Source organism: Sturnus vulgaris, chromosome 22 (genome assembly GCF_052056855.1).
Source record: "Sturnus vulgaris isolate bStuVul1 chromosome 22, bStuVul1.hap1, whole genome shotgun sequence".
In the NCBI taxonomy this organism is placed as follows: Eukaryota; Metazoa; Chordata; class Aves; order Passeriformes; family Sturnidae; genus Sturnus; species Sturnus vulgaris.
In genome coordinates, this window is record NC_142264.1 from 10,521,310 (window position 1) to 10,542,981 (window position 21,672).

A 21,672-nucleotide genomic window follows, 5' to 3' on the forward strand; every position below is an offset into this window, starting at 1 on the left:
TCCCTGGTCACAGAGAGCAGAGATCAGTGTCTGCCCCTCCTTTTCCCCTCACCAGGAAGTTGTGGCTGCAGTGAGGTCTCTCCTCAGTCTCCTTTTCTCCAGGTTGAACATACCAAGTGTCCTCAGCCACTTCTCATACAGCTTCCCCTCAAGGCCCTTCACCATCTCTGTTGCCCTCTTTTGGACACTTTCTAATGGCCTACTGTCTTTCTTATATTGTGGTGCCCAAAACTGCCCTCAGGCCTCGAGGTGAGGCCATCCCAGCCCAGAGCAAAGTGGGGCTATCCCCTCCCTTGACCAGCCCGGGATGCTGGGCCTGATGCTCCCAGAACACAGATGTCCCTCCTGGCTCCAGGGCACTGCTGACTCCCATTCAGCTTTCTGTCAACCAGCACCCCCAGGTCCCCTCCCATGGCGCTGCTCTCCAGCGTCTTCCTCCCCAGTCTGTTTGTGTATCAGGGTTGCTCCATCCCAAGTGCAGAATCTGGCATTTTCCACTGTTGAACTTCGTCTGGTTGGTGATTTCCCAGCTCTCTGATTTGTCGAGGTCTCCCAGAGGGCCTCCCTGCCTTCGAGGGAGTCAACAGAGATATCCAGCCCACCTAGTGTGTGCTATCAAATGTGCATGGATCACCCAGCCTGGTGTGCAGGATGTTTCCTCTTCAAATGTCTGCTTGGCCTGAATCCGGGGCAGGCTCTAACTTCTGCAGAAATAATTAATATCTCCTCCCTGCCAAACTTACACAAGTTATTTAAACAAACTGGTTCTCAGTGCCTCCCCCCAGAGCCCCATCTCCACTTCTCATCCCCATCCCTTATCGTGCCACAGACAGGATGTTTGACATTGCTTTCTCTATGGTGACCAGACAAACATCCTTTCACTATCAAAAGCCCTTGGAGTGTTACTGTATTGCAGAGCCTTTGATCTGGGCTTGGATAATCAAAGATAAAAATAGACTCCTCCCACCCTGTTTTATATCTAGCTGGTCCTGATTGAATCAAAGTTGAATATTGACCCCACTACGCCCAAAAACTTGGGAATGTTATTGTAAAGGCCAGCAGAGGCTTTGGGTCCTGGTAACTGAGTAGACGACAGACAGTTTGGGTGCTGTCCCAGCACAGTCTCAAACTGGTTTCAGTAGGAGCACCTAAGAGTGTACAGCATTCATGTTTGCTCTTCATTAAAGTCTTTTCACTCAAACGATTTATCAGTCATATTACAATTCTCTTTGTGTCAAGAACTTCTGCAACACCTGGCATTTGCTCTTTATTGTTGTCATTCCTTTTCTTTGTTAAAGTGGCTTCAAGTATTGGTGGGCAGATGGGTCTGGTCCTTCACCTTCTGTTATTTGGGATCAAGTTTAAAAGCCTGACAACTTCCTCAGCTGTGCTTGGGCAGTTATGGATTTTTTAAATTTTTTTGCTTAGGGTAGCACATGTGGTAGTTGGTTTGGCAACCCCCATGCCCATGGATGTGAAACCCGTGTCCTGTGTTCTGCTTTGTGTTGTGCTGTTGTTATTGACTAAATATTTTATCTTGGACTTGTCATGGTGAGTTTATCATGCCAGATCTGCAGAGGTAGGAGAGCAGGGCCTCTGGCACCATGATCCACTGGATTTCCTCTGGCTGACCAGATTTAATGGTGGAGTTGGGAGTGCTGGGTTAATGGTTGGACTCGATGACCTGGGAGGTCTTTCCCAGCCTTAATGATTCTGTGGTTCTGTTTATCTGCTGTAAGATGCTACCAGCTTGCAGTCTGTGATTTAATGATACCATTTAATTATTTAATTAGGACTTTGACTGGAGAAGTGACTGATTAAAGTTGCTTGTCATAAGTGCAGATACAGACAATCTTTAAAAATTGAAAAATAGTGGAAATTGATACTGAAAATGTCTCTGGTTAAATCTGTCCTTGTGTGAAAGGCAAAGAACTCACAAGCTGTTCTTACAGAAGCATTTTAGCTCCTGTCCATGAGCAGCAGCCTCTCAGAAGGGCAGTGGGGGTGGTTTTATTAAGCCCTCTCCCTCGGTGGTGTGGCCGTGCTGTTTTTCCCATATTGCCGTGCTGTCCTACCTGCTGTAGCACGTGCACACACCTGTGTGGCACAGCAGGTCTGCAGCTGGGGGTAGAATTAGTTCCAGATGTGCTGGACAAGCTCCTTTATCTGACATTATTTGCAGTCTGTGCACTGAGAGCTAGTGGGACTCACCACATGCTGTCCCCAATATGTCCTTGCCTGGCAGCACTGCTCAGTCCTGCACCTCGGGCAGGGCCTTTGCATAACTTGGGACAGTGGCCCAGACTGGCCCGAGCCTGGCTCTCTGCTGTGTGGCCTCTCTGAAGAAGGGCTGTGTGTATCCAGCCATTCCTCCCCAGGGATTCTGACTCCAGCTCCAGGCAAGCCATGGGGTAAAGAACATGGAGATTCCATCTCTGGGATCCAGCAGGTTCTGTGTGTGCAGGTGCTGTTTTTGGGTAATCCACCCTTTGCCTTTGCAATTACTCCTATAAGCAACATGTTATTTGCAATTAATTCAAGTTTTCTTTCTTTAAAATTGTGCCCCGTGCCTGTTGTTTCTACCCAGGTCTTTCATGCCCCATCCCTGGAAAATTCCAGGTCAAGTTGGATGGAGGCTGTGAGCAGCCTGACCCAGTTGAAAATGTCCCTGCTCACTGCAGGGGAGTTGGAACAGGATGACCTTTTCAAGGTCCTTTCTAAGCCAAACTATTCTATGATTCCATCTTGTCTTCTGCAAACTTCTCTTTGCAGAAAATCTTAAACCTATCTTTTGAATTTTCCAGATAGTTGGAAGGGGATGGAAAAGTGGGTTTTCCCATTTTCTCTGCAATTTTGCAGAATAAGACAAAGCAGTGGGATCCTTCTCACTCCAATCTTATAGAATTACCCAGCAGCCTGAGTGACTACAGTAGATCCTGCAATGTTGTACCTCAGGACCAGAGCAAAAGTTTTTAAGAAAATGTTGGTAGTCTCTTAGGTTTCTCTTAAGAGACAAGGTGTAATCTCAAAGCTGCTTCAGTTGAGTTCTAGGTGGGTTACTTTATTTTTTAAATGGACTTTGCTCTTGGTCTTCAAAATCATCCTCATCTCTAAGGATAATCTGATGCTAAGGCAAACCTGGTATCTTTTGAAGTATGCTAATAACCAGAAGGCAGGTAAAACTGGCTTCCTGAGGCTCCCATGCTGTGAAAGATTCCCTTGCAAGGTTACACCTACCCTCCAAACCTCCAAGTGAACCAGCGAGTCGCAGAGGAGGGCCAGGATGGATCTCAGGGGCCAGATAGAGCAATGTGCACCTAGGTCTAAATTTCCCTAGACTGATTTGGAGCCAGGTGACACAGAGGGGATTTTAATCCTGCAGTGAGCAGATCTTCACCTAATGGGGGAATCTAATCTTGGATCTTATCTCAGCTTTGACTGGCTTTTTCCATATTTTTTATGTAGATGATATTCTCCAGGTTTGCTGGTCTTTTTAGTCTGGTGGGGAGCTAAATTCACAGAGAGCAGATGAAGAGCTGTGTTGCATTTAAGATCAAGACTTGGCTTTTGATGTTTGATCTTTAGGAAGAGATCTTTCATTGGAGTCCTTGATACAAATGGGTCTGCACAGAGGAACAAAATTGGGTGGATGGTTTTGGTGTGACACTTAAGGTCATGTTACAAAACCCTGTGATAACTCTGTGCAATTTATACTTTTCAGGAATGCTGAAGAGAAGATTAGGGTTGCAGTATTGGGAGGGCTGGATTGAGGGTGCTCAGAGCTGTTAAGCTCTTGGTTTACTGTCTCTTTTAAAAGAGCCTGGGATTACAAGGAGAGGCTCTGGATTTGGGCTGGGTTTTGTGATCCCCTTCTCTAGCACATCCTTGTCTGGGTGATTTCCCAGCCCATATCTTGGGGCAGATACTTTCTGTCCACTCCCTTTTGGTCTGAAGCAGGGCCTTGCTGGCCCAGGCTCAGGATCACTGCAAGGGGGACACAGCTTTTCCTGTACTGCAGTTTGGTTCTTCAAGGACATGTGGCATTGCCCAATGTGTCTTACACAGACTTGGCCAAGTTTAACTTGCAAATCCACAGCCTTGTGCTGCTGCTTTTCTGAACCTCCTTTGGCCTTGGTTCAGGACACTTTAGGTTGTCACGAATCATCCTGCTGCTGGTGCTGGCTTGGAAACAAAGGGGTTTTGTCTGCCCTCTGTTCTCAGTCATTGCCCTTCCAGGTCTCTCTGACAGTAATTCCTGTGGGTTCATTCATTTCTGCAGGATGGAAGTTGGCTGAACAGACAGGCACGTTAAGGGCTAATCAGTAATACCAACAGATCAGGGAGTGCTTTCTATCCAGAAGGTCTGAGCCTTTTCCAGAGGAAGTTGATACTATCTTTGTAATAGATTGTGAAACTGAGGCCAATGCCCTCTCTGCAGCACTTGGGCTGGAGCACAGGTCCCTGACAACCACGCCAAAATGCTGCCCTGGGCGTTCTTGTCCTCTCATTTGCATCCCTGACCACACATCCCCCCATGGTCCCAGTGCTGCCTTCCCTTGTTGCTTTTGGAGGAAAAGAAGGAATTGCGTCCTTTTCTCCAGCACATACCTTCTGTGGTCTCAGTCAGATGTGTGCTATCACATGGCTTTTCTAGCTCTGCATGCTTCTCCCAGTCGTTGTTCCAGAGGCAGAAAAACATGTTGGAAGAGTTACTGCTTTTCTCCTTTTTATTTGATGTTCTTTGCCTGTCTCTGCAGAGCCATTTAGATAAGGGGATTTATCAAGCTTGAACTAATTAACCCTGAATGCAGAAAGTCAGAATGGAGTGTTCCAGCTGTGAAATCCTCAGACTTACCCTGAAGCAAACATGGGTCTGAAGGAATTCCACATCCCTTTTCCTTTGTTGGCAAATCCCTGTGGTGACCTTTTGCTGTTGACTTACCAGACCTCCCTCACTAAAGTGCCACAAGGGTGCTGTGGTGGCTGCTCAGTAGCAGAACTGCATGGGGAGTCTGTGCTGCCCCTTCAAGTCTCCTGTTCTTAGAGGCTTTTTCCTTTATTGAGAGAGAGAGAGGGTTGATTTTGAAAGAAATCCAGTAATTTTGCCTCTAGAAAGATGCTTTAGAAGTTGTTGCCAATTGCTTTCTCAGTGCAGAACTTTCAGCCAAAGAGTGACTTCACAACTAAAGGAGCGAAGCAGATACCTGAAGTCTCAGGAAGAGGAAAAAATGAAAAAACCAGGTTGTTTAGCTGCCTGCATGGAGCCTTCAGAGCCTTCTCCCCCTTGTTTCCTGTTGCTATAGGTCCAGTGAATCTTAAAAGAATGACTACCCAAGACAGAGCTTAAAAGTCACGATTGGTTTGTCTAGTGTTCCCTGGCTGTGCTCGCTAGTGTCTCTCTGGGAAGTGCAGCAGGACTCTGATCCCAAATATGTCTTCCTGCCAATAAAGAGGGATCCAGAGAGAGCTGCTGCACTCTGAACCAGATGAGAGGCCTCCATAACACACATCTGGAGTCAGTGAAAAACATGAGGGCTTCCAACAGAATCCAAGCCAGAAGAGAGAAATAACCTCGTGCCTGCTTCAAAGAACTGATCTCTTGTCAGCAGGATCACAGCTGAGTCCTGGTTCCCATAGGAATCCTTGGGAATCCTCCTATTGCTGCAGCCATAAGGCTCTGTCCTTCCTCCACGAGGGGGAGGGCTGGGAGGGACAGGTGTCATTCAGTCATGTGAAGGAAGGTCAGTCACACTTCCGTCTTGCAGCTCCAGATTGTGTCACCCTTTGGCACCGACCCCTCTGCAGTGTCCCCAACCCCATGTGAAGGTCAGCAGGGCAGGTGAGGAGCTCCATGGTAACTCAGCATAGATCTTCCACTTGAAGGACCAGACCTCTGACAAAAGTTCAGGATTGCAAGTTAGGCGATGATAAACTCTACGGGATATGTTCCCTGCAGCCTGGAAAGATGCATAATTCCTGTGTGTTGGGCTGCCAGGACAATAACATGCTCCTTCTCTAAGAAGCATTTTTTGTTAAAGGGGTGACGTTTGCAGACACATTTCACAGTACATTTTTTTTCTGGAATTACCTGCATCGATTTTTTTTCCTTTTTCCCCTATGCAGCACAACTGTTCCTTCTTTGTGACCCAGACTGCAGAAATAGAAATAGTCTGGGTTAAGGGGAAAAAATAAAAGATTGGTTTTGGATAGGATTGTTTCAAGGTGGAATGGTTCCCTGGGCCATCTGTGGTACAGGTGCACCAGCAGCTTGTTCCAGCGCTTGGGAGACAAGGCAGGGAGTGGCAGGGAGGGGACAAGGAGTGAGCCATACCTTGAGCTGCTGTTGCTCTCAGGAACTCTTGACCAGGTGTGGACTGACACTGAGAGAAACACTTGATATCTCCAGTTCACCTTCTCTCTTCTGTGACTGCAAGTAAACTTGAACTCAGCATAACTTCAGCCCCTTCTTATTTGGATTTTTACCATTTTTTCCAGATTGCCCGACAGGAAGGAAGAGTCATTTTGACCTCTGGACTCCCATATCAGACCGTGAGTGTTCCGAGCTGCTGGCGTGTTTCTGGCACTGATCACTGCGTGGTCTGGGGTGTGCAGGGAAGACAAGAGGAAAAGGCAGACATGAATGCAACAGCTGGCTTGGCTTTTTCATGTTTTCTCCATTAAAAGCTACATTTAGGATCTGCAGAGGTTTGCTGTTCTCAACCACGAAGTGTCGGGGTGAAATGCTTTTTTATACTCATTCTCAATCCTGCATCAGTGGGGAGAGTGATTGCTCTCCATTGGGGGCAGGGGTGGAAGTCAAACCAATCAATCCAGAACAGTGTGTTTCTGTCTGGTCTCACTGGTAGATGAAAGGCAGCTCAATTCCTGTGCTTTTTGTCCCAGAGATTCTTGCTTGCTGGCTGGCTCCACACTGAGAGTTTCAGCCCTCAGGAACATTTCTTCAGGCTTGAAAGGGAGAGATTGGAAGGCCCCAAACATGGGTCCGGTGGAAGCTGGAGAGATTTTGTGTTGTTATGGATAAAGAGAAAAGCCAAAGCAAAGCCCAACCTTGCCCTCAGCACCAGCTGTTCAGAGCTGTTCACAGACACTTTTCAAAATGCAGTGCTGAAACTGCCAAGTCAGTGCTTGCAATGCTGTGATGTCCTACTGCAGGTACTTTGCAATTTTTTACTGCCCAGAAATCCATTTGGAAGAGTGAAATCATTCTGGATATGCCAGAATTCTGTTCATACGAGCCAGGGTGCAGGACTTCTTTGTCACAAACTGTCAGTATAAAGTCTCCCAGCTACTCAGGCAGAACATTTGCAGAATAGAGATTGCTGATTTCCTATGGAAAATCTGAGTGTGGAATAAAACTCCTCCTGTAATGAGACACTGTGAGACGGGTACAGCCACCCTTCAGGTTCCTTGAGCCTACAGCTGGTGGAATAGGGAATTCAGAATCCAGCATCATCTTGTTTGGCAGAGCTCTAATTTCAAAGTACTTGTAGGAATTGCAAAAGAGAAATAACTGCTTCCAGGGTACAATACTCCTGGGAAATGTCTGGTTCCCTCAGTTTCCTTGCCTTTGGATGCCCTCCACAAGGATGGGATGCCTCTGCTGGGCTCCTTTACTGGTGTGTGGTTGATCCCACTCCTATGAGTCCTTAGCATGGCCATAAAGATGTGTCTGGGACTGCTCATTCCCAGATGCAGTCTCCTCTGCAGAGTGTGTAACAAACATTGAGGGATTGCCCACATCAACCCCTTTAAATTTCTTGGCCCTCAGGCAACTCCAGGTGAAAACATTTGTGTGAATCAGAGGGTCACTGGACATTGTTTCCATCATCGTGCTTTGACACACTCTGTGGGATCTGGCCAAGTTTCATCAGAAAAGTGGGATTGAATTCAGTATCCTTTTGCTGCCCCTGTCAGCACCACCTCACCAAATTATGAGTTAATGGGACTTGGGTATATGCTATAGAACAGAATCATGGAATTGTTAAGGTTGGAAAAGACCTTTAGGATGATCAAGTCCAGCTGTTAACCCAGCACCATCACCATGGTCCCCACTAAACCATGTCTCCAAGTGCCACATCCAGATGTCTCTTGAACACTTCCAGAGATGACTTCAACACCTCCCCAGACAACTCATTCCAATGCCTGACCACCTTTCTGTGAAGAAATGTTCCTGAAATTCCCTGAAATCCAATCTCAGCCTCTCTTGGAGCATCTTGAGGCCATTTCCTCTTGTCCTGTCACTTGTTAGCTGGGAGAAGAGACCAGCATCCCCCTGGCTGCATCCTTCTGTCAGGGAGTTGTAGAGAGTGAGAAGGTCCAGCCTGAGCCTCTCTTTCTCCAGCTTAAATCATGTTTCATACACATAAAATCATGCACTGCTTCAGGAGTCAGAGCTCTTGCAGAGGTGGTTGTTAGGTTACCAATTGTGGTGCTCAGATCAGAATTCAGACTGTGAACACACACTAACTCCAAGCATTATTCAGAATTCGAACCAAACAGAACAGCCCCACATGCCCTGACGCTCAGCCTCACTGGTGTCTCTGGTTTGCAGCTGCGCTCCCAGGTGGGAGAAGGAAGGTGTTTCTCTGTGAACTGCTCCGAGAAGGCGAAGGAACAGGCGCTGCAGGTGCTGAAGCACTTCAACGTGCAGGTGTCCCTGAGTGACATCTTCAGCCGCTGCCAGGTAGGACGAGGCTGGCTCGAGCCCCGGCTCCTGCCTGCTCACCGCTCCCTGCGCTGCCTCGGTGTTCTGGGCCTTGCTCTCGGTGTCTTCTTGATTCCCAAGAGTTCTGCTTGAACTTTAGCAGCACCTGGCAAAGCCGTGAGGAGTTCTGAGTGCAGTCACATCTGTGACATCCGCAGTGCTGACGGCTCAGTCAGAGGATCAGAGGCTCTGCATCTGCAGCTTTGCTAGAAACTCGCCTGGTTTTCTGATTTTTGGTTCTTGGCATGTGTTTTGGCATCAACTGTCATGGTTGGACTCTCTTTGTTGCTGTGTTCTCTGTCTAGGACACATGCTGTTTTAATTATAAACCATGTTTAATTATGGCTCTGTGATTCTGTTAACACTTAATTACTTTAATAGGAGGATTTTTTCATAGGACTGCCTCTTTTTTTCAGAAGCTATTAGGTTAATTCATGTCCATGCTAGTTGATGACTCCAGATTGTGTTTGGCACTGGTTATCTGTGGATTGCTGTTAAGAATAAATTTTAATTACGTTAGCTCAAATCACCATCTCTTCCAATTTGACTCTTGTATTTGTTACAGCAACACGCCAAAATCTATCCCTTCCCAAACTGCAATATAAACCAACAGGGAACTTCAACATCTCTCACCTTATCAGTGTTTAAAGAGAGAAAAAGAAGCAAGTTAGTTAGAAAGTTAGCTTTTTCTTAGGGATAAATAAGCCAGTGAGTCTGGCTCGATGCCTCATGGTGGAGATCTGGGGTCTCCTGGCCCAGTGGAACTGCACAAGTGGTGTAGGAGCAGACACACCAAAGAGCGTGTCTTGCACCTCTGTTATATCTGCTGTCAGATGTTGAAACTGGATCTGTAACTTACAGAGCAAATGAGAGTTGCCCAGCTGGGCAGGTTGGCTGTGAGGGGAAACTGATGAAACTCCCTGCAGGTTGGATCCTCAGAACAGGGGTTCATCTTACTGCAGGATAAATGGATATATTCAGCTATGGGATACTGCCTTCAGTCCTGTGGTTTTATTGTCCCAGAACAGATTGCAGTTGTTATACATACATATATTTATAGTGGCACGCTGGCTTCTTGGCTGTTTCAAGTAAACCTTTAAAAAACCTCGTGGATTCTCCAATTCCCTGACATCCCATAAAATAGCAGTGCTCATCCTGATGGTTGTTGAAATACCACAAAAATAAGCACACACACAAAAAAACCATGCTGCAGGAAACTCTGTTCTCTCTAATAAATGCACGAGACTGTGCAGTAGACAATGGAAAACTGACCCCTCACTCAGGATCTGGGATCTGGAACTGGTTAACTCTATGGGTTTAGTACATGCTGTCTTAGTTTACAATATAAATAGAGGTAATCAATCTTGCTAGGAATATATACTAAGTGTTCTCTTACTTCCAGGAGAAATGCCTTCCGTGTAAATTGTGGTGGTAGAGCAGCTGCGTGTTTTATACCCCTCAGCATGGGAAGATGCTGATTTGTCAAACCTCTCCCTGTTCTGAATCATATTTACCTCCATTTAAGGCCTTGGCATTTTGGAGCTGATTTTGCTCAGCTGTCTCTGCAGACAGCACAAGTTTGGCTGATGTGCTGCTGGTGCTCTGGAGGAGAATCCCAGCTCTCCCAGCTGCACTTCCTGGGGTTATGTGCGAGGGGAGCCATGGGCAGCACAGGGAGCAGGATCATCCTCCAGCACTGTGGAAAACTGAGAGTCCACATCAACAGTGGCAATTTCTGCCTTCAGGAGGATGCTCCGGGCCTCCATGGCCTACAGAGACCTCAGCAGTTCTTTTGTACGTCCTTCCTAAAACATCCTCATTCTTTGCAAACCTAATTTGGCTTAATTAGGATGGAGGCTGGATCCCGAAACTGCTGAGTGGTGCTTGCCAGCCTGTCTGTGCTGCTCCGAGGCTGGGAGCTCTCAGACTGCTCTGAGCTCTGCCCCTGCTTGCAGAGCACTTTGCTGAGAGGTGACAGAGTGGTGACAGAGGGTTTTGGCTGCCCCTGCAATGGGGGAGCATGGTGGGCACACAAGCAGGGCTCCAGAAAGAGCCAGGTGCTGCTGTGTCTGTGCTAGGCAGGAGGAGGAGGATGGGCAGTACTGATCCATGAGCTGGGCCCCTCTCCTCCCTCTCCTGCATGGAGCTGGGCCTGAGCTACCAGCACAGGATGGGTTATCTGTGTCATCAGCCATAGCTGTGTGTCACAGGAAGCAATGTGGCATCCTGCCTGCTCCCTCTGTCTCATGGAGCAGGGGCTTGTTTTGTCTCCTGGACTTCTGTTCTGTAAATGACTGGAGTGAATATGACAGCAAATGTTGTCGTAGCAATTAATGTGTGTAGTGCAGAGAATGTGGTAAAAATAGGTCCCAATTCAATGTTGTACCCAAGACTGCTGGAAAATACGTTTCCCCTGTCAGTTCCCTCAGCAGGCGTGGACTGGTTCTCTTTTGCAGATGTAAAGAATGGGCTTGCTTTGTAACCCTGCCAAAATACTGCTGTTTTTTCTGTTAAAACAATGGCCAATATTGGCTACCTCTGACCTAGAGCAGCAGGTGCACAGGGAGTGTCATCCAGGGGCTGCTCAGCATTTCTGCTCCCACTTGTGCTGGGCTTCAGCTTGGTCACTCCAGTTAAAGACTCCAGGAGTGGGGACTGCTGCCAAAGATAATGGTGCAGGAATGACCTTTTCATTCCATATGTTTGTCAAGTGCTTGTCTTGGTTTGAAAGACAGGTGTCTGCTAAGCAAGGCAGGAGCCTCTCTTGAAATGGAGAATGTAAACCCCCTCCCTCCAAATTATTATAATTTTGAAATTAAGGAGCTCTCAGGCAAAGATATGGGAATAGGAATAGCAGTTATTTACTAGGAAAATTAAAATAAAAATACAGTAATACAAAAACCCAAAACACTGACAGAGTCAGAACACAACCTGACACCCTGTAAGTCAGGGCGTTGGTAGCAGTCCCATTAAATGATGCCTGCATCCTCCTGCAGTGACAGATGTGGTTCTGCTGGAGCAGGGCTCCTGCACAAGGTGCAGTTTTCCTCCAAAGCTCCAGTGATGATGTGGAAGGCTCTGGTTTTCCTCTGGGATCCAGTGGGAAAAGGCTGCTCTGCTGTTCCAAATCTCACCTTTGATCTGGGTAAGAAATGTTTGGCTTCTGCCCCTGGCTGGAGCATCTCCCAATGGGATGATGGAATTTGATCAGCCCTGCCCTGGGACTGCATGGCCATGAACAGGAGAGATCTCCTGGAGGGAGGATGGGCCGTGGGAAAGATAAAGAACACTGCCCCAGCTGCTTTAACAGATGGGCCATTAGCAGAGGATATCTCCCACAGAAATCAGGATCACTGCCCCTCTTAATTTCAACAGATTGTGATAGAATACAGACTTTTGGTCACATCCTGCATTGCAACCCAAGATAGTGCTGCATTGTAAGGACTCAGTGATGATCCTGGGAAGCCACCCCTGCACAATAGCTGTAGCTGAGCCTGCTGCTGCCTTTATTAAGGAATGTTTTAGTGGGGCTGAGTGAGAAGAAGATTATTCTATCTTTTGGTGACAAGCAAGCAACCCCTATAGAAGTTCTACAATTCACCTTAAAATGTTACAAACCCATTCCTTCTATTTGAAATGCAAATGTCATGTGCCTGTCAACTCTGCACACATTTGAGTATCTTATATGTTACTTCTTTTCAGACAGCTGAAATACTTCCTTCAGGAAGGGACAGTGTGAAATAATGCTTGGGGTGTTCGGATATGATCAGTTCAATACGCCGAACAATTAGAGTAGTCAGGAAGATCTCTGTGGAGTTGTAGGGGGCTGTTGTGGGCAGCCTTAGGGTCAGCTCACAGCCTGACTCATCCAGGAGATCAGTTATGCTCTGCGCTCCACAGCTTGGAGGAGATTCTAACACAGAACTAGGAGAAAAAAAAATACACCCAAACCTGCAAAATTAGGTGGCTGCAGTCATGGGCACAGACAGCTGACAGCTGGGTCATTTTGTAGCAGGATGAAATTCAGCTCCTCTCCCAGGTCCATCCATTCACAGCAGTGGTTGTGTCCCATCTCCCTTCCTGGTGCTGTCCCTGTTTGGGACATCTTGCTGTGACACCTTGGGTATGTCCTGGTGGAACAGCAGAAGGACATGAACTCCATGTCTCCACATCATTCCAGTCTCTTAAAGAAGCTCTTGAGAACAACCATGTTTTGGCAGGATATATTACCTGGATGACTGGCCTGACTTCTGCCATCTTGCTTTTCCATGCCATGTGATTGAAGGTCCACCCAAAGGAGGTGTGGGCTACACCCACACCTGGACTTGCCACTGTGCCAGGGCCTTGTCACTGACTGCTTGTGAGCCCCAGGGCCCAGGATGTTTCATTTCCCGTGGCTGAGGTGTCTGGCCCAGCCAACTTGCGTCACTGAAAGAACACTGGTGTGAAAGCAGATCAGTGAAGGTGCAGGGCTGGCAGGCTTGGGGTGAGCAGTGCTGCTGACAGGAAGGAATCCTGGCTCAGATGGTGATAAACTGAGGAGATAAACACTGCAAGCTTTATATCTTTATATCACAAGGGTTTGTCACTGTGGCTTGAAGGGACAACTGTGTTCAGTGTTGTTTGGGCTCACCAAGAAATTCCTCCTGGAATCTGGAAGAACCTTGTGGTTAAAGGTTTCCAAGTGCTGTAAAACCCTCACAGGTGTGAGGCTCTGCAGCTAGGTTTGGAGCCAGGAGGGCCTGTCCATCTGCAGAAAAGCTGTGCTGGGCTTTATTCAGAAGTGGAGCTGCTGCTCAGCTCAGTTCTGGGTCTGAGGCTTTGCTCGGGTACGAGGGGGGAGCGGACTGGGGACCCAGGTCCTGCAGAGCCGCTGTGCCACCCCCACCTCCCCCGGGCCTCTCTTTCCTTTCCCACCCTCTGTTTGACTTGACCCTTTAGCCTTTAAGGTGGCCGGGGCAGGGACTCCTCTTGAACAATACCTAACGCAACAGGAGGCTGATCCCAGGTGAGGTTTCAAGGCTTTCCTGCAAGGAAAAATGAATGCAATTATATCCCCTGCAAAAATAAATGTGTGGGGGAAAAAAATCCAGGCTCCAGCTGCAGTTTGTGCATCTGAACAGCCCCACATTGATGCGGGGATTATCTGCACATTCAAATAGGTTGTCTCTTGCACTTCACTGAATGCTGTGATCCTAAATAAGCAAATTACATCAACTATCCTGATGTCCTGTTTAACTTATGACCTCAGCCTGAGCACTGCAGGATATGAGAGATAGCTGCTCAATTTCATTGTCTGGAGATATGATATATTTTTCTACTTTTTCCCCCCCCTTCCCTGCTCTTTCAGTTTCCAAACTACACGCCCCAGCCTTTACAAAGGTGTTAGCATGGGATTAGGAGTTGGCAGGGAGGAAAGGGGAGGAAGAGAGGAAACAGCCTTTTTTTTTTTTCTTTTTTTTTTTTTTTTTTTTTTTTTTTTTTTTTAATTAGGTGCAAAAGCATTCTTACAGTTGCAGCAAATGTTTCTGGTTTTTTTGTGGTTAAGGTAACGAATTTCATTGCTGCAAAGCTCATCATGTGCAAGCTGATTTACGCACAGGGAGCCCAGGATGGAGCAATCCATTTAGCAGGGACAAAGAAAAAGGCCTTACGATGAGATGGAAACCCTGTACTTGGGGCACTTTGCGAGAACCTTTGAAGCCAGCCTGGGAACTCTGACAATATTAGTCGATAATTAGTAATATAGATCCCTCAAGCTGTCATTTAGATTGAAAATGTGCATGTCTCTCATGAGCCTCTGTCACACCAATCTGATCAGGAGGCTTTTTTCTTCCTTTTATGTGGCTTGCTCTGTCGGTCCAGACGATGATGAGAACTGCCAGGCATCGTCTTTCTCACTCACTTGTGAACTGAGCAGCTATCTCCTGCTCCAGCATGGCATGGAAGTGGAACCAGGGCAATTTTGCTTTGTGGTCACCTTTCCTGGCCTGAAGAACAGTCATTTTATTCATTTTAAAATACCAGTCGTCCTTCACCATGCAGAGAGAAAAAACAGTAAGATTTAAAGGCTGCGTATTTCATGAGATGTTTCTGCCTCAGCAGACAGCAAGGGGTTGGCCTTGGGAGTCACTCAGGACAAAAAGCGTCTTCAGCTCCAGTGGGGCTGAGACATCATCAAAGAATTCGAAAATGTCAGTTCTCATAGCCCTTGGTTCAGCTTTTGAGCTGCCTTCCACTGATGCAACATCACGTCTCCATTTACTTCCTTTCAGCCCTGAAATCTCTTTGGAAAGCACTGTGTCACCCTCTAAATGAAGAATTCAGAAGGGTCACGTGTGCCAGATTTCAATTACTTGGGAATGCTGAGAAAGAGAATATCGTTTGGAAACCCTCTGTGGTTTAATAAAAGGTTCATCCATAGGATGCAATTTGTCAGCATCTACAGGTCAGGAAAACCTGTGATTAAGAGTATCTGTGGTTTCCCCAGATGTGTGAGTGAGCTGCTTACTCCTCCCCAGTCACCCAAACTGGGCTCAGCCCAGTGCCTGCCCACAACGTGGGCTGTGATTTCTTGCTTCAGAGTGCGATTGTTCAACACAAAGGGTGAGGCCCTCTTAATCTTTTTGTTTATCCTGGTCTTGGCAATTCCGATGTAATCTGCAGCCTGTGCTGCAGAGGCTCCATCCAGGAAGCACAGCTGGTATTATTCTGCCTCGACAGACACTGTTGAGGGAGCGAATTGCCCTCCAGTGGTACTTGTCCAGGGCTGGCTGAGTGGCTGAGTGGCCACTCGCCCTGGCACCACGCCTCGCTGAGAGGGACCGAACTCTTTGTGTGGAGTGGCTCTACACGACACTCATTAAATACCATTAGACTCTGGGATAATTTGTCATGGCAAATTCTGCTTCTTTTGAGTCTCTGGTTGAGATTTTTATTTGCTAACCTCTGATAGTTTATAAACGATAGTGAGAGCCTGTAGTGAGTGGTCACTGTTCCCCACAGTGGGAGGGGAAACCCCGAAGCAGCACAAAGATCAGGGAATGCTTTGGGTTGGAAGGGACCTTAAAGCTCATCCAGTTCCAATGCCCCTTACATGGGCAGGGACACCTTCCACTGTCCCAAGGTGCTCCAAGCCCCGTCCAGACTGGCCTTGGACACTTCCAGGGATTCAGGGGCAGCCACATCCCGTGCCAGGGTGGCCTGTGCCAGGGCCTCACCACACACACAAGGAAGATTTTTTTCCCAATATCCCATCTAATCCTGCCCTCTGGCAGTGGGGAGCCATTCCCTGTGTCTTGTCACTCAAGGTCCTTGTCCCAAGTCCCTCTCCAGCTCTCCTGGAGCCCCTTTAGGCACTGGAGATTCCAGAAGACATTGAGCAAGCCCCAGCTCGTGGTTGCCAGGCAGAGGGGGAGCACTCTGTCCGTGATGGCTCTGCAACATGATACGTGAGTGCACACAGCACCAATTCTTTGAAATTCCCAGCCTGGAGTTGGCTTAGCCCCGTGCTGTTGGCCACATAAAACTCAGAGTCCCCCAAAAAAGGGCTCAACTGGGCCTAACTCTCAGCAGTGAGCCCGGCCGGCGCTGCCTGGTTCCCACAGACTGTACACTTCCCTGCCAAGATTTCAGTATCTTCAGAAATTCAGTGGAGCATGAAGGTCACAGCAAGGGGAGAATGACAGCCTGAGAGGTTTTTTTCCTCTTTCAGCAGCTCGGAGCAGACTGTTGTCTCTCTCTCATGTTGACTGTTTTCATAGGGTTAGCGTGAAGTTTATGTTTTACACAGCCCAGTGGCAGTGGGAGCTGGGATCAGCTGTGTTTCTTCAAGGAAGACGGTCTCATGTTGCAGACTTTCTTTCTCAGTGTCTGCAAAAGCTCGGTTTTCAGTGAAATTTCCCTTACAGATCTTTGTCTTGAAGGTCTCTTTGTGGATGTATGTGAGAGACTGTACCTAAGGTTTCGGTTTGGGTGTTTATTTCAGTTCTTTTATTTTCACTTGCAAAGCTGCAGGCGGAATTTAAACTTCAGCAGGGAGGGTTTTTTTCACACTGTTATGTATTGCAGTGCTCAAAATGATGATGCCAAATTAGCCATTAGAGGTCAAACCTCAGCTGACAGCAAATGGTTTTTTTTGAGGAAGACATCCTTATTCCTGAGAACCAGTTTTGTTGTCCTGTGCTAAATGCAAGAAAGGTATGAATGTGTGGTTTTTCCTGGAGGGCAACACTAGCTGGAAAAATGCTGGTTTTAGCCAGTGGAAACAGCACAAGCAAACAACGATTGGCAGTGAAAACAGCACTTGTATTTAGACTAGCATAGAAAAGAAGACACAATGTAGTACAGAGTAAATGTCCTTTTATACAGCCTTTACAAGACTTTTTCTTCCTCTCATGGGTTTGGACAGACTATGAAGTATGTTGGTCAGCAGAGATGCTGGTGCACTGGGAGAAAGTAATGAAGGGTCAGAGGGTGACAGTGATGGAGTGACTGTAAGGAAAACGAGGAACTCTCTAGAGAAGGCAGTGACACAGCTCTAACTCCCATGTGTCCTAAGGAAACTGTCCCCATGGTTTCTCTCAAATGTCATGAGAAAAGAAGAGATTTTTAACCAATTTAAGTTCTGTTGGTTTCCAGTCCCCTGTGCCTGCTGAGGTCATAGTTCAGTGTATTGACTGTGTCAAGAAGTCAAAATTCCCATGTTTTATGCACTGTGTAGTTTCTCCTTTTTGACATTGGTGCCCTTATAATGTACTTTGTATGTCATGGTGAGGGTAGCTTGGCCAGCTCCCAGTGTTTGAATGGGGGTGGGGACTCGCCAGAGCAGCACAAAGATCATGGAATGCTTTGGGTAGAAGGACCTTAAAAGATCATCCAGTGCCACCCCTGCCATGGGCAGGAACACCTCCCACTATCCTAGTCTGCTCACAGCCCCAATGTCCAACCTGGCCTTGAACACTTCCAGGGATCCAGGAGCAGTCACAGCTGCTCTGGGCACCCTGTGCCAGGGCCTCCCCCCACTCCCAGGGAACAAATCCTTCCGAATATCCCATCCATCCCTGCCCTCTGGCAGTGGGAGCCATTCCCTGTGTCCTGTCCCTCCATTCCTTGTCCCCAGTCCCTCTCCAGCTCTCCTGGAGCCCCTTTAGGCACTGGCAGGGGCTCTGAGGTCTCTCTGGAGCCTTCTCTTCTCCAGGCTAAATACCCCCAGCTCTCCCAGCCTGGCTCCAGAGCAGAGGGGCTCCAGTACTGTGATAACTCAGTATCAGGGCAATGTTTTCCCAAGTCCTGTTGAGAATTCTGCACAAAACTATTGTCCCGTGGTTGCAAATGCCACTAACTCCTGCAACATGCTTTGTGGGGACTGCACAGCTCTGCAGCCATCCTAGGTCCACAGCAGTGCCAGCAGCAGACCTTTGTTCCTTTAGAGGAGAAATGTGGGATCTCCAGGCATGTTTGGAGCCTTCCTTGGAAGCACCATAGGCTGAGCTGCACATACTTGGTTTCTGTGTAGAGTTTGCCAAATCTGCAATTGCTCAGCACCATTTATCTGAAGACATTTAGGCATTAAACTGTGTCACTTCCTATGACATAAACCAACCTGTATCTGTTATTCATGGTATTCATTGGGCAAAGTGACTCCCTGTGCCAAAACTGTGTGTCCATAGGTCCTAGTGAGATGTGGTGCAGGATTGTCCTCGGTACCTACAGCTGCAAAGGCATTTCCAGCTGGTGATGATGGTCAGCAACATCCTTTCTTTCCAGGAAGAAAGGCCTTGTCCCCACAAGGTGCATCTGGTCTGAATGAGTGGCTGGATGGAAGAGACCATTTTGTGTTTGTGCAAACGCTCTCACGTCCAAGAACTACACAGAGACAGGGACACAGAAACAGGGGCAGCCACAGCAGTATCCTGGTGAAAACAGAGACAGAAAGCCTTTAAATGAGTTTCTCAGTTCATGTGTTGTGTCAGTCTTGATAAAGAAGATATTTTGCAGCTATCATGATGAAATGAAGCTGAGCCCAGGGTAGAATCTGGCTGAGCAAGCTTAGAGGCAGAAATGGCAGCGTAGGAATTTTGACAAAGGTGGAAAATGTAACATTCAGGGCACGCTCCTTGTGAGTCATTATCTTTTCTCTGGATAAGGGGATTTGGATGATTTACTTGTCTTAATTTAAGATACACAGTCTGAGTTGATCACCCTTTTATTCATGGAAGTGCTGGGACAGGATGCAGATGAAAGTCTGATTTTGTCTCATGCCCAAAAGCTTCTTTAATCCCATTCCCACCTCAGCTTTTCTCTTGATGCTTTCCAGGAGAGCTGCCCCTGCTGAGGCATTTTAGTGAAGTGGGAGAGTGTCGTGTTCTGGGGCTATTCCCATTGCGACGACCTTACCGGCTAAACTGGGTAATAGCATGGCTATAAAAATAATAACAGGATGGGTACGATGGTGTGCCAGAGATATCCTTTAATCCACGTGGTCCTAGGAGCAGTACCCAAAATCCATGTCGTTCCAAAGGCAGGCAGTGACCAAAGATGCGGGGGCGGGGACGAGTTCACAGTACATAGGGAATACCTGAGTGCAAAGGTCCAATCCCAAAGGCAGGACAGGGACTTGACCTTATATGTCAGAGGTCTTGAACCAACCAGGGCTAGGAATAAGATTTACTTTGGAATGAGCTAATTAGCATCTTTGCAATGCCCAGTTTCCCAGGGTCTTAGGTTTATGTCTTCTATCTCAGTTGCTTCAATTCCCACACCTACAAACAAGGTCATATGAATGGTGACAGCATGGAGTGATCAATGTGCAGGGATAATAGGTCACTGGGGAGTCAGCCTGAAAGCTGAAGCCTCTCAAAATATCTGGAACATTGTGGAAAAGAAAGTTAAGAAGACATCAAGTAAAGCTAGACAGCTCTCTCTGTGCTTCCCTCCGCGTGGCTTTGCATACTCCAGTCACTGACTGTGCGAAGGAGTTGGGCACTCAGAAGTTGTTTGTGCTTCCCTCCGTGCAAACAGCGCCCCATGGCAAAGGGCTGAGCCTCAGCTCCCAGGACCAAACCCACGCAGAGCCAGGACCAGCCTCCCTCCCTCGGCCCCGCCAGCTCCGGCTGCCCGCGGCTGTGGGGCCGCTCCTCCTCCCCCGAGCAGGGCCTTCCCTGGATCAGCCGCATTTACTGGCATTTACTGGCGGGCTCAGATTACCCCAGTGAAAATAATCGGTTATGCAAAGTTACGCTGTTTAGATTGAGTTTCTTCTGTGTGGCCAGCGAGGTGTGAAAGTCAATCTGTGCCGTAAACCCTGTGGGCACTTTCTCCCTGCTGGCTGGATGTAATAGCTCTGGGCTTGGGCTCTTGGGGGGAAAAACTGGTCCTGGGCTCGGCTCAAAGGTGGTTAACTTGGCCCACAGGTGGTTACAGTGGGACAGGGCTCCTGAGCCACAAGGGGCTCCTAAACCTGGTCTGGCAAAGCCAACAGGTCACCTGAGAGGAAAGGTGTGAGGTCTGGCTCTGGGGAGCCCTTTGGTCACCTCAGCCAGGCTGGCGAGGACAGGCCATGGCTGCTGACAGAATATGCTTGTAATGGTTTTATCATGGAATTACAGAGTTAATTTGGAAAAGTCCTTCAAGATCATCAAATCCAACCATTCCCTCAGCACTGCCAAGGCCGTCATGTCCCCAGGTGCCACATCCACACAGCTCTTAAATCCCTCTAGGCTGGGCACCCCATTCCGTTCTGTCTGATATCTAACTCTCTGGCACAAGTCGAGGCTGTTATCAGTGCACTCCTATTCTCAGGCCATCGTCCGTCATGGTCCATGCAGAAACAGCAGAGTAATCAGTAAATTCTCACCATTAGGAGGACTTGCTGTCACAGTAGTCTTTCATGGTATCCCTCTGATGCTTTTCCTTATGATCATCTTCCTTTTCACCCCCAAGGAATCACAGATTTGGAGTTTAAATGCAGAAAAATCCCTGTGGACCAACAGCCCCTCCTGATCTCCTGCAGCCACTACATCCCTGTGATTCCTGCCCAGCCAGACCCAGGCTAGCTCCCAGTTTGAGCTGGGGAGGGGCTGTGGGGAGGCTGCGGGTGGTCAGGGCTCAAGATAGAGCCCTGAGCTGACACCCCAGTGTGGTATCAACGTGTGCTTACAGCAGCGGCACCTCACAAGCACTGCTAAGGGGCTTGCTGGCTGCTCCTTGGTGTTCATAAGCACTGGAGCATCCCAGGGTCCATGAGGGAAGGTCCTAGGGTTGCTGGTTTGCCCAGGTTCTGCAGCCCCCATAGAATGGAAGAAACACAGAAAGGCAGTTCATGCATATTTAAATCAGTGCCAATTTATGCTGTCCTGATCTGTGACTTACCGCAGTAACATTCATATTCAGCTTTAATGCCAAAAACAATACTCAGCTGCTTTCTTACTCCTTAATGAAAAATACCTCTTTAGGGCTCCTTTGAAGTCCCCACCCCTGAAAATCCCGGCTATATTGTCATCATTGTTACTGTTAACGGCCCCTGCCAGGCCCGGGAGCCTTTCCTGACGGATAGCTCGGCGGGGCTTTGTCCGGCGCTCCCATTCAGCGCTGCCCTACAGCCAGTTTGAAATGGCTAATGACGGGCCTCCCAGGGGACTGCTGCCAAGCTCTCAAAGACCTCCCAGGTTTGCAAGTGGCAGGGTGTCCTTTTCCTGGGGCCAGCCGCAGAAGGAATGCACACACTCAGATTCTCCTACCTAAGCTGCATCAGCCAAGTTATTTTTTCAGTTGCAAAGAGTTATCCATGCGTACAGAGCCGGTTGCTTAGCAGGAGAGAGATAGCTGTGTCAGTAGAGGACATGGAATAAATAGAGGGAAAAGGTTAGGTGGAAAGATCCCCACTAGTTTGAGGCATTATTGTGTTTTAATATTGAAAATACCCTTTTGGAAAAATATGAAAGGCT

At 47.9% G+C, this 21,672-nt stretch overlaps 1 protein-coding gene across 10 annotated transcripts in view; it reads left to right on the forward strand.

Annotated features, from left to right (window-relative positions):
* The window catches only part of EXD3 (exonuclease 3'-5' domain containing 3), a 248,101-nt gene that overhangs the window by 125,108 nt on the left and 101,321 nt on the right, over positions 1 to 21,672 (forward strand). For 5 of the 10 annotated variants that reach the window (XM_014880988.2, XM_088177403.1, XM_088177399.1 and 2 more), the window contains exons 19-20: positions 6,496 to 6,549; positions 8,573 to 8,704. The exons of 1 other annotated variant lie outside the window; for it this stretch is intronic. In XM_014880988.2, coding sequence (XP_014736474.2) covers positions 6,496 to 6,549; positions 8,573 to 8,704 — 186 coding nt within the window. Of the gene's footprint in view, positions 1 to 6,495; positions 6,550 to 8,572; positions 8,705 to 8,825; positions 9,255 to 21,672 lie in introns of those variants that run through there. 4 more of the 10 variants (XM_088177400.1, XM_088177402.1, XM_088177404.1 and 1 more) reach the window with 3 other exon arrangements.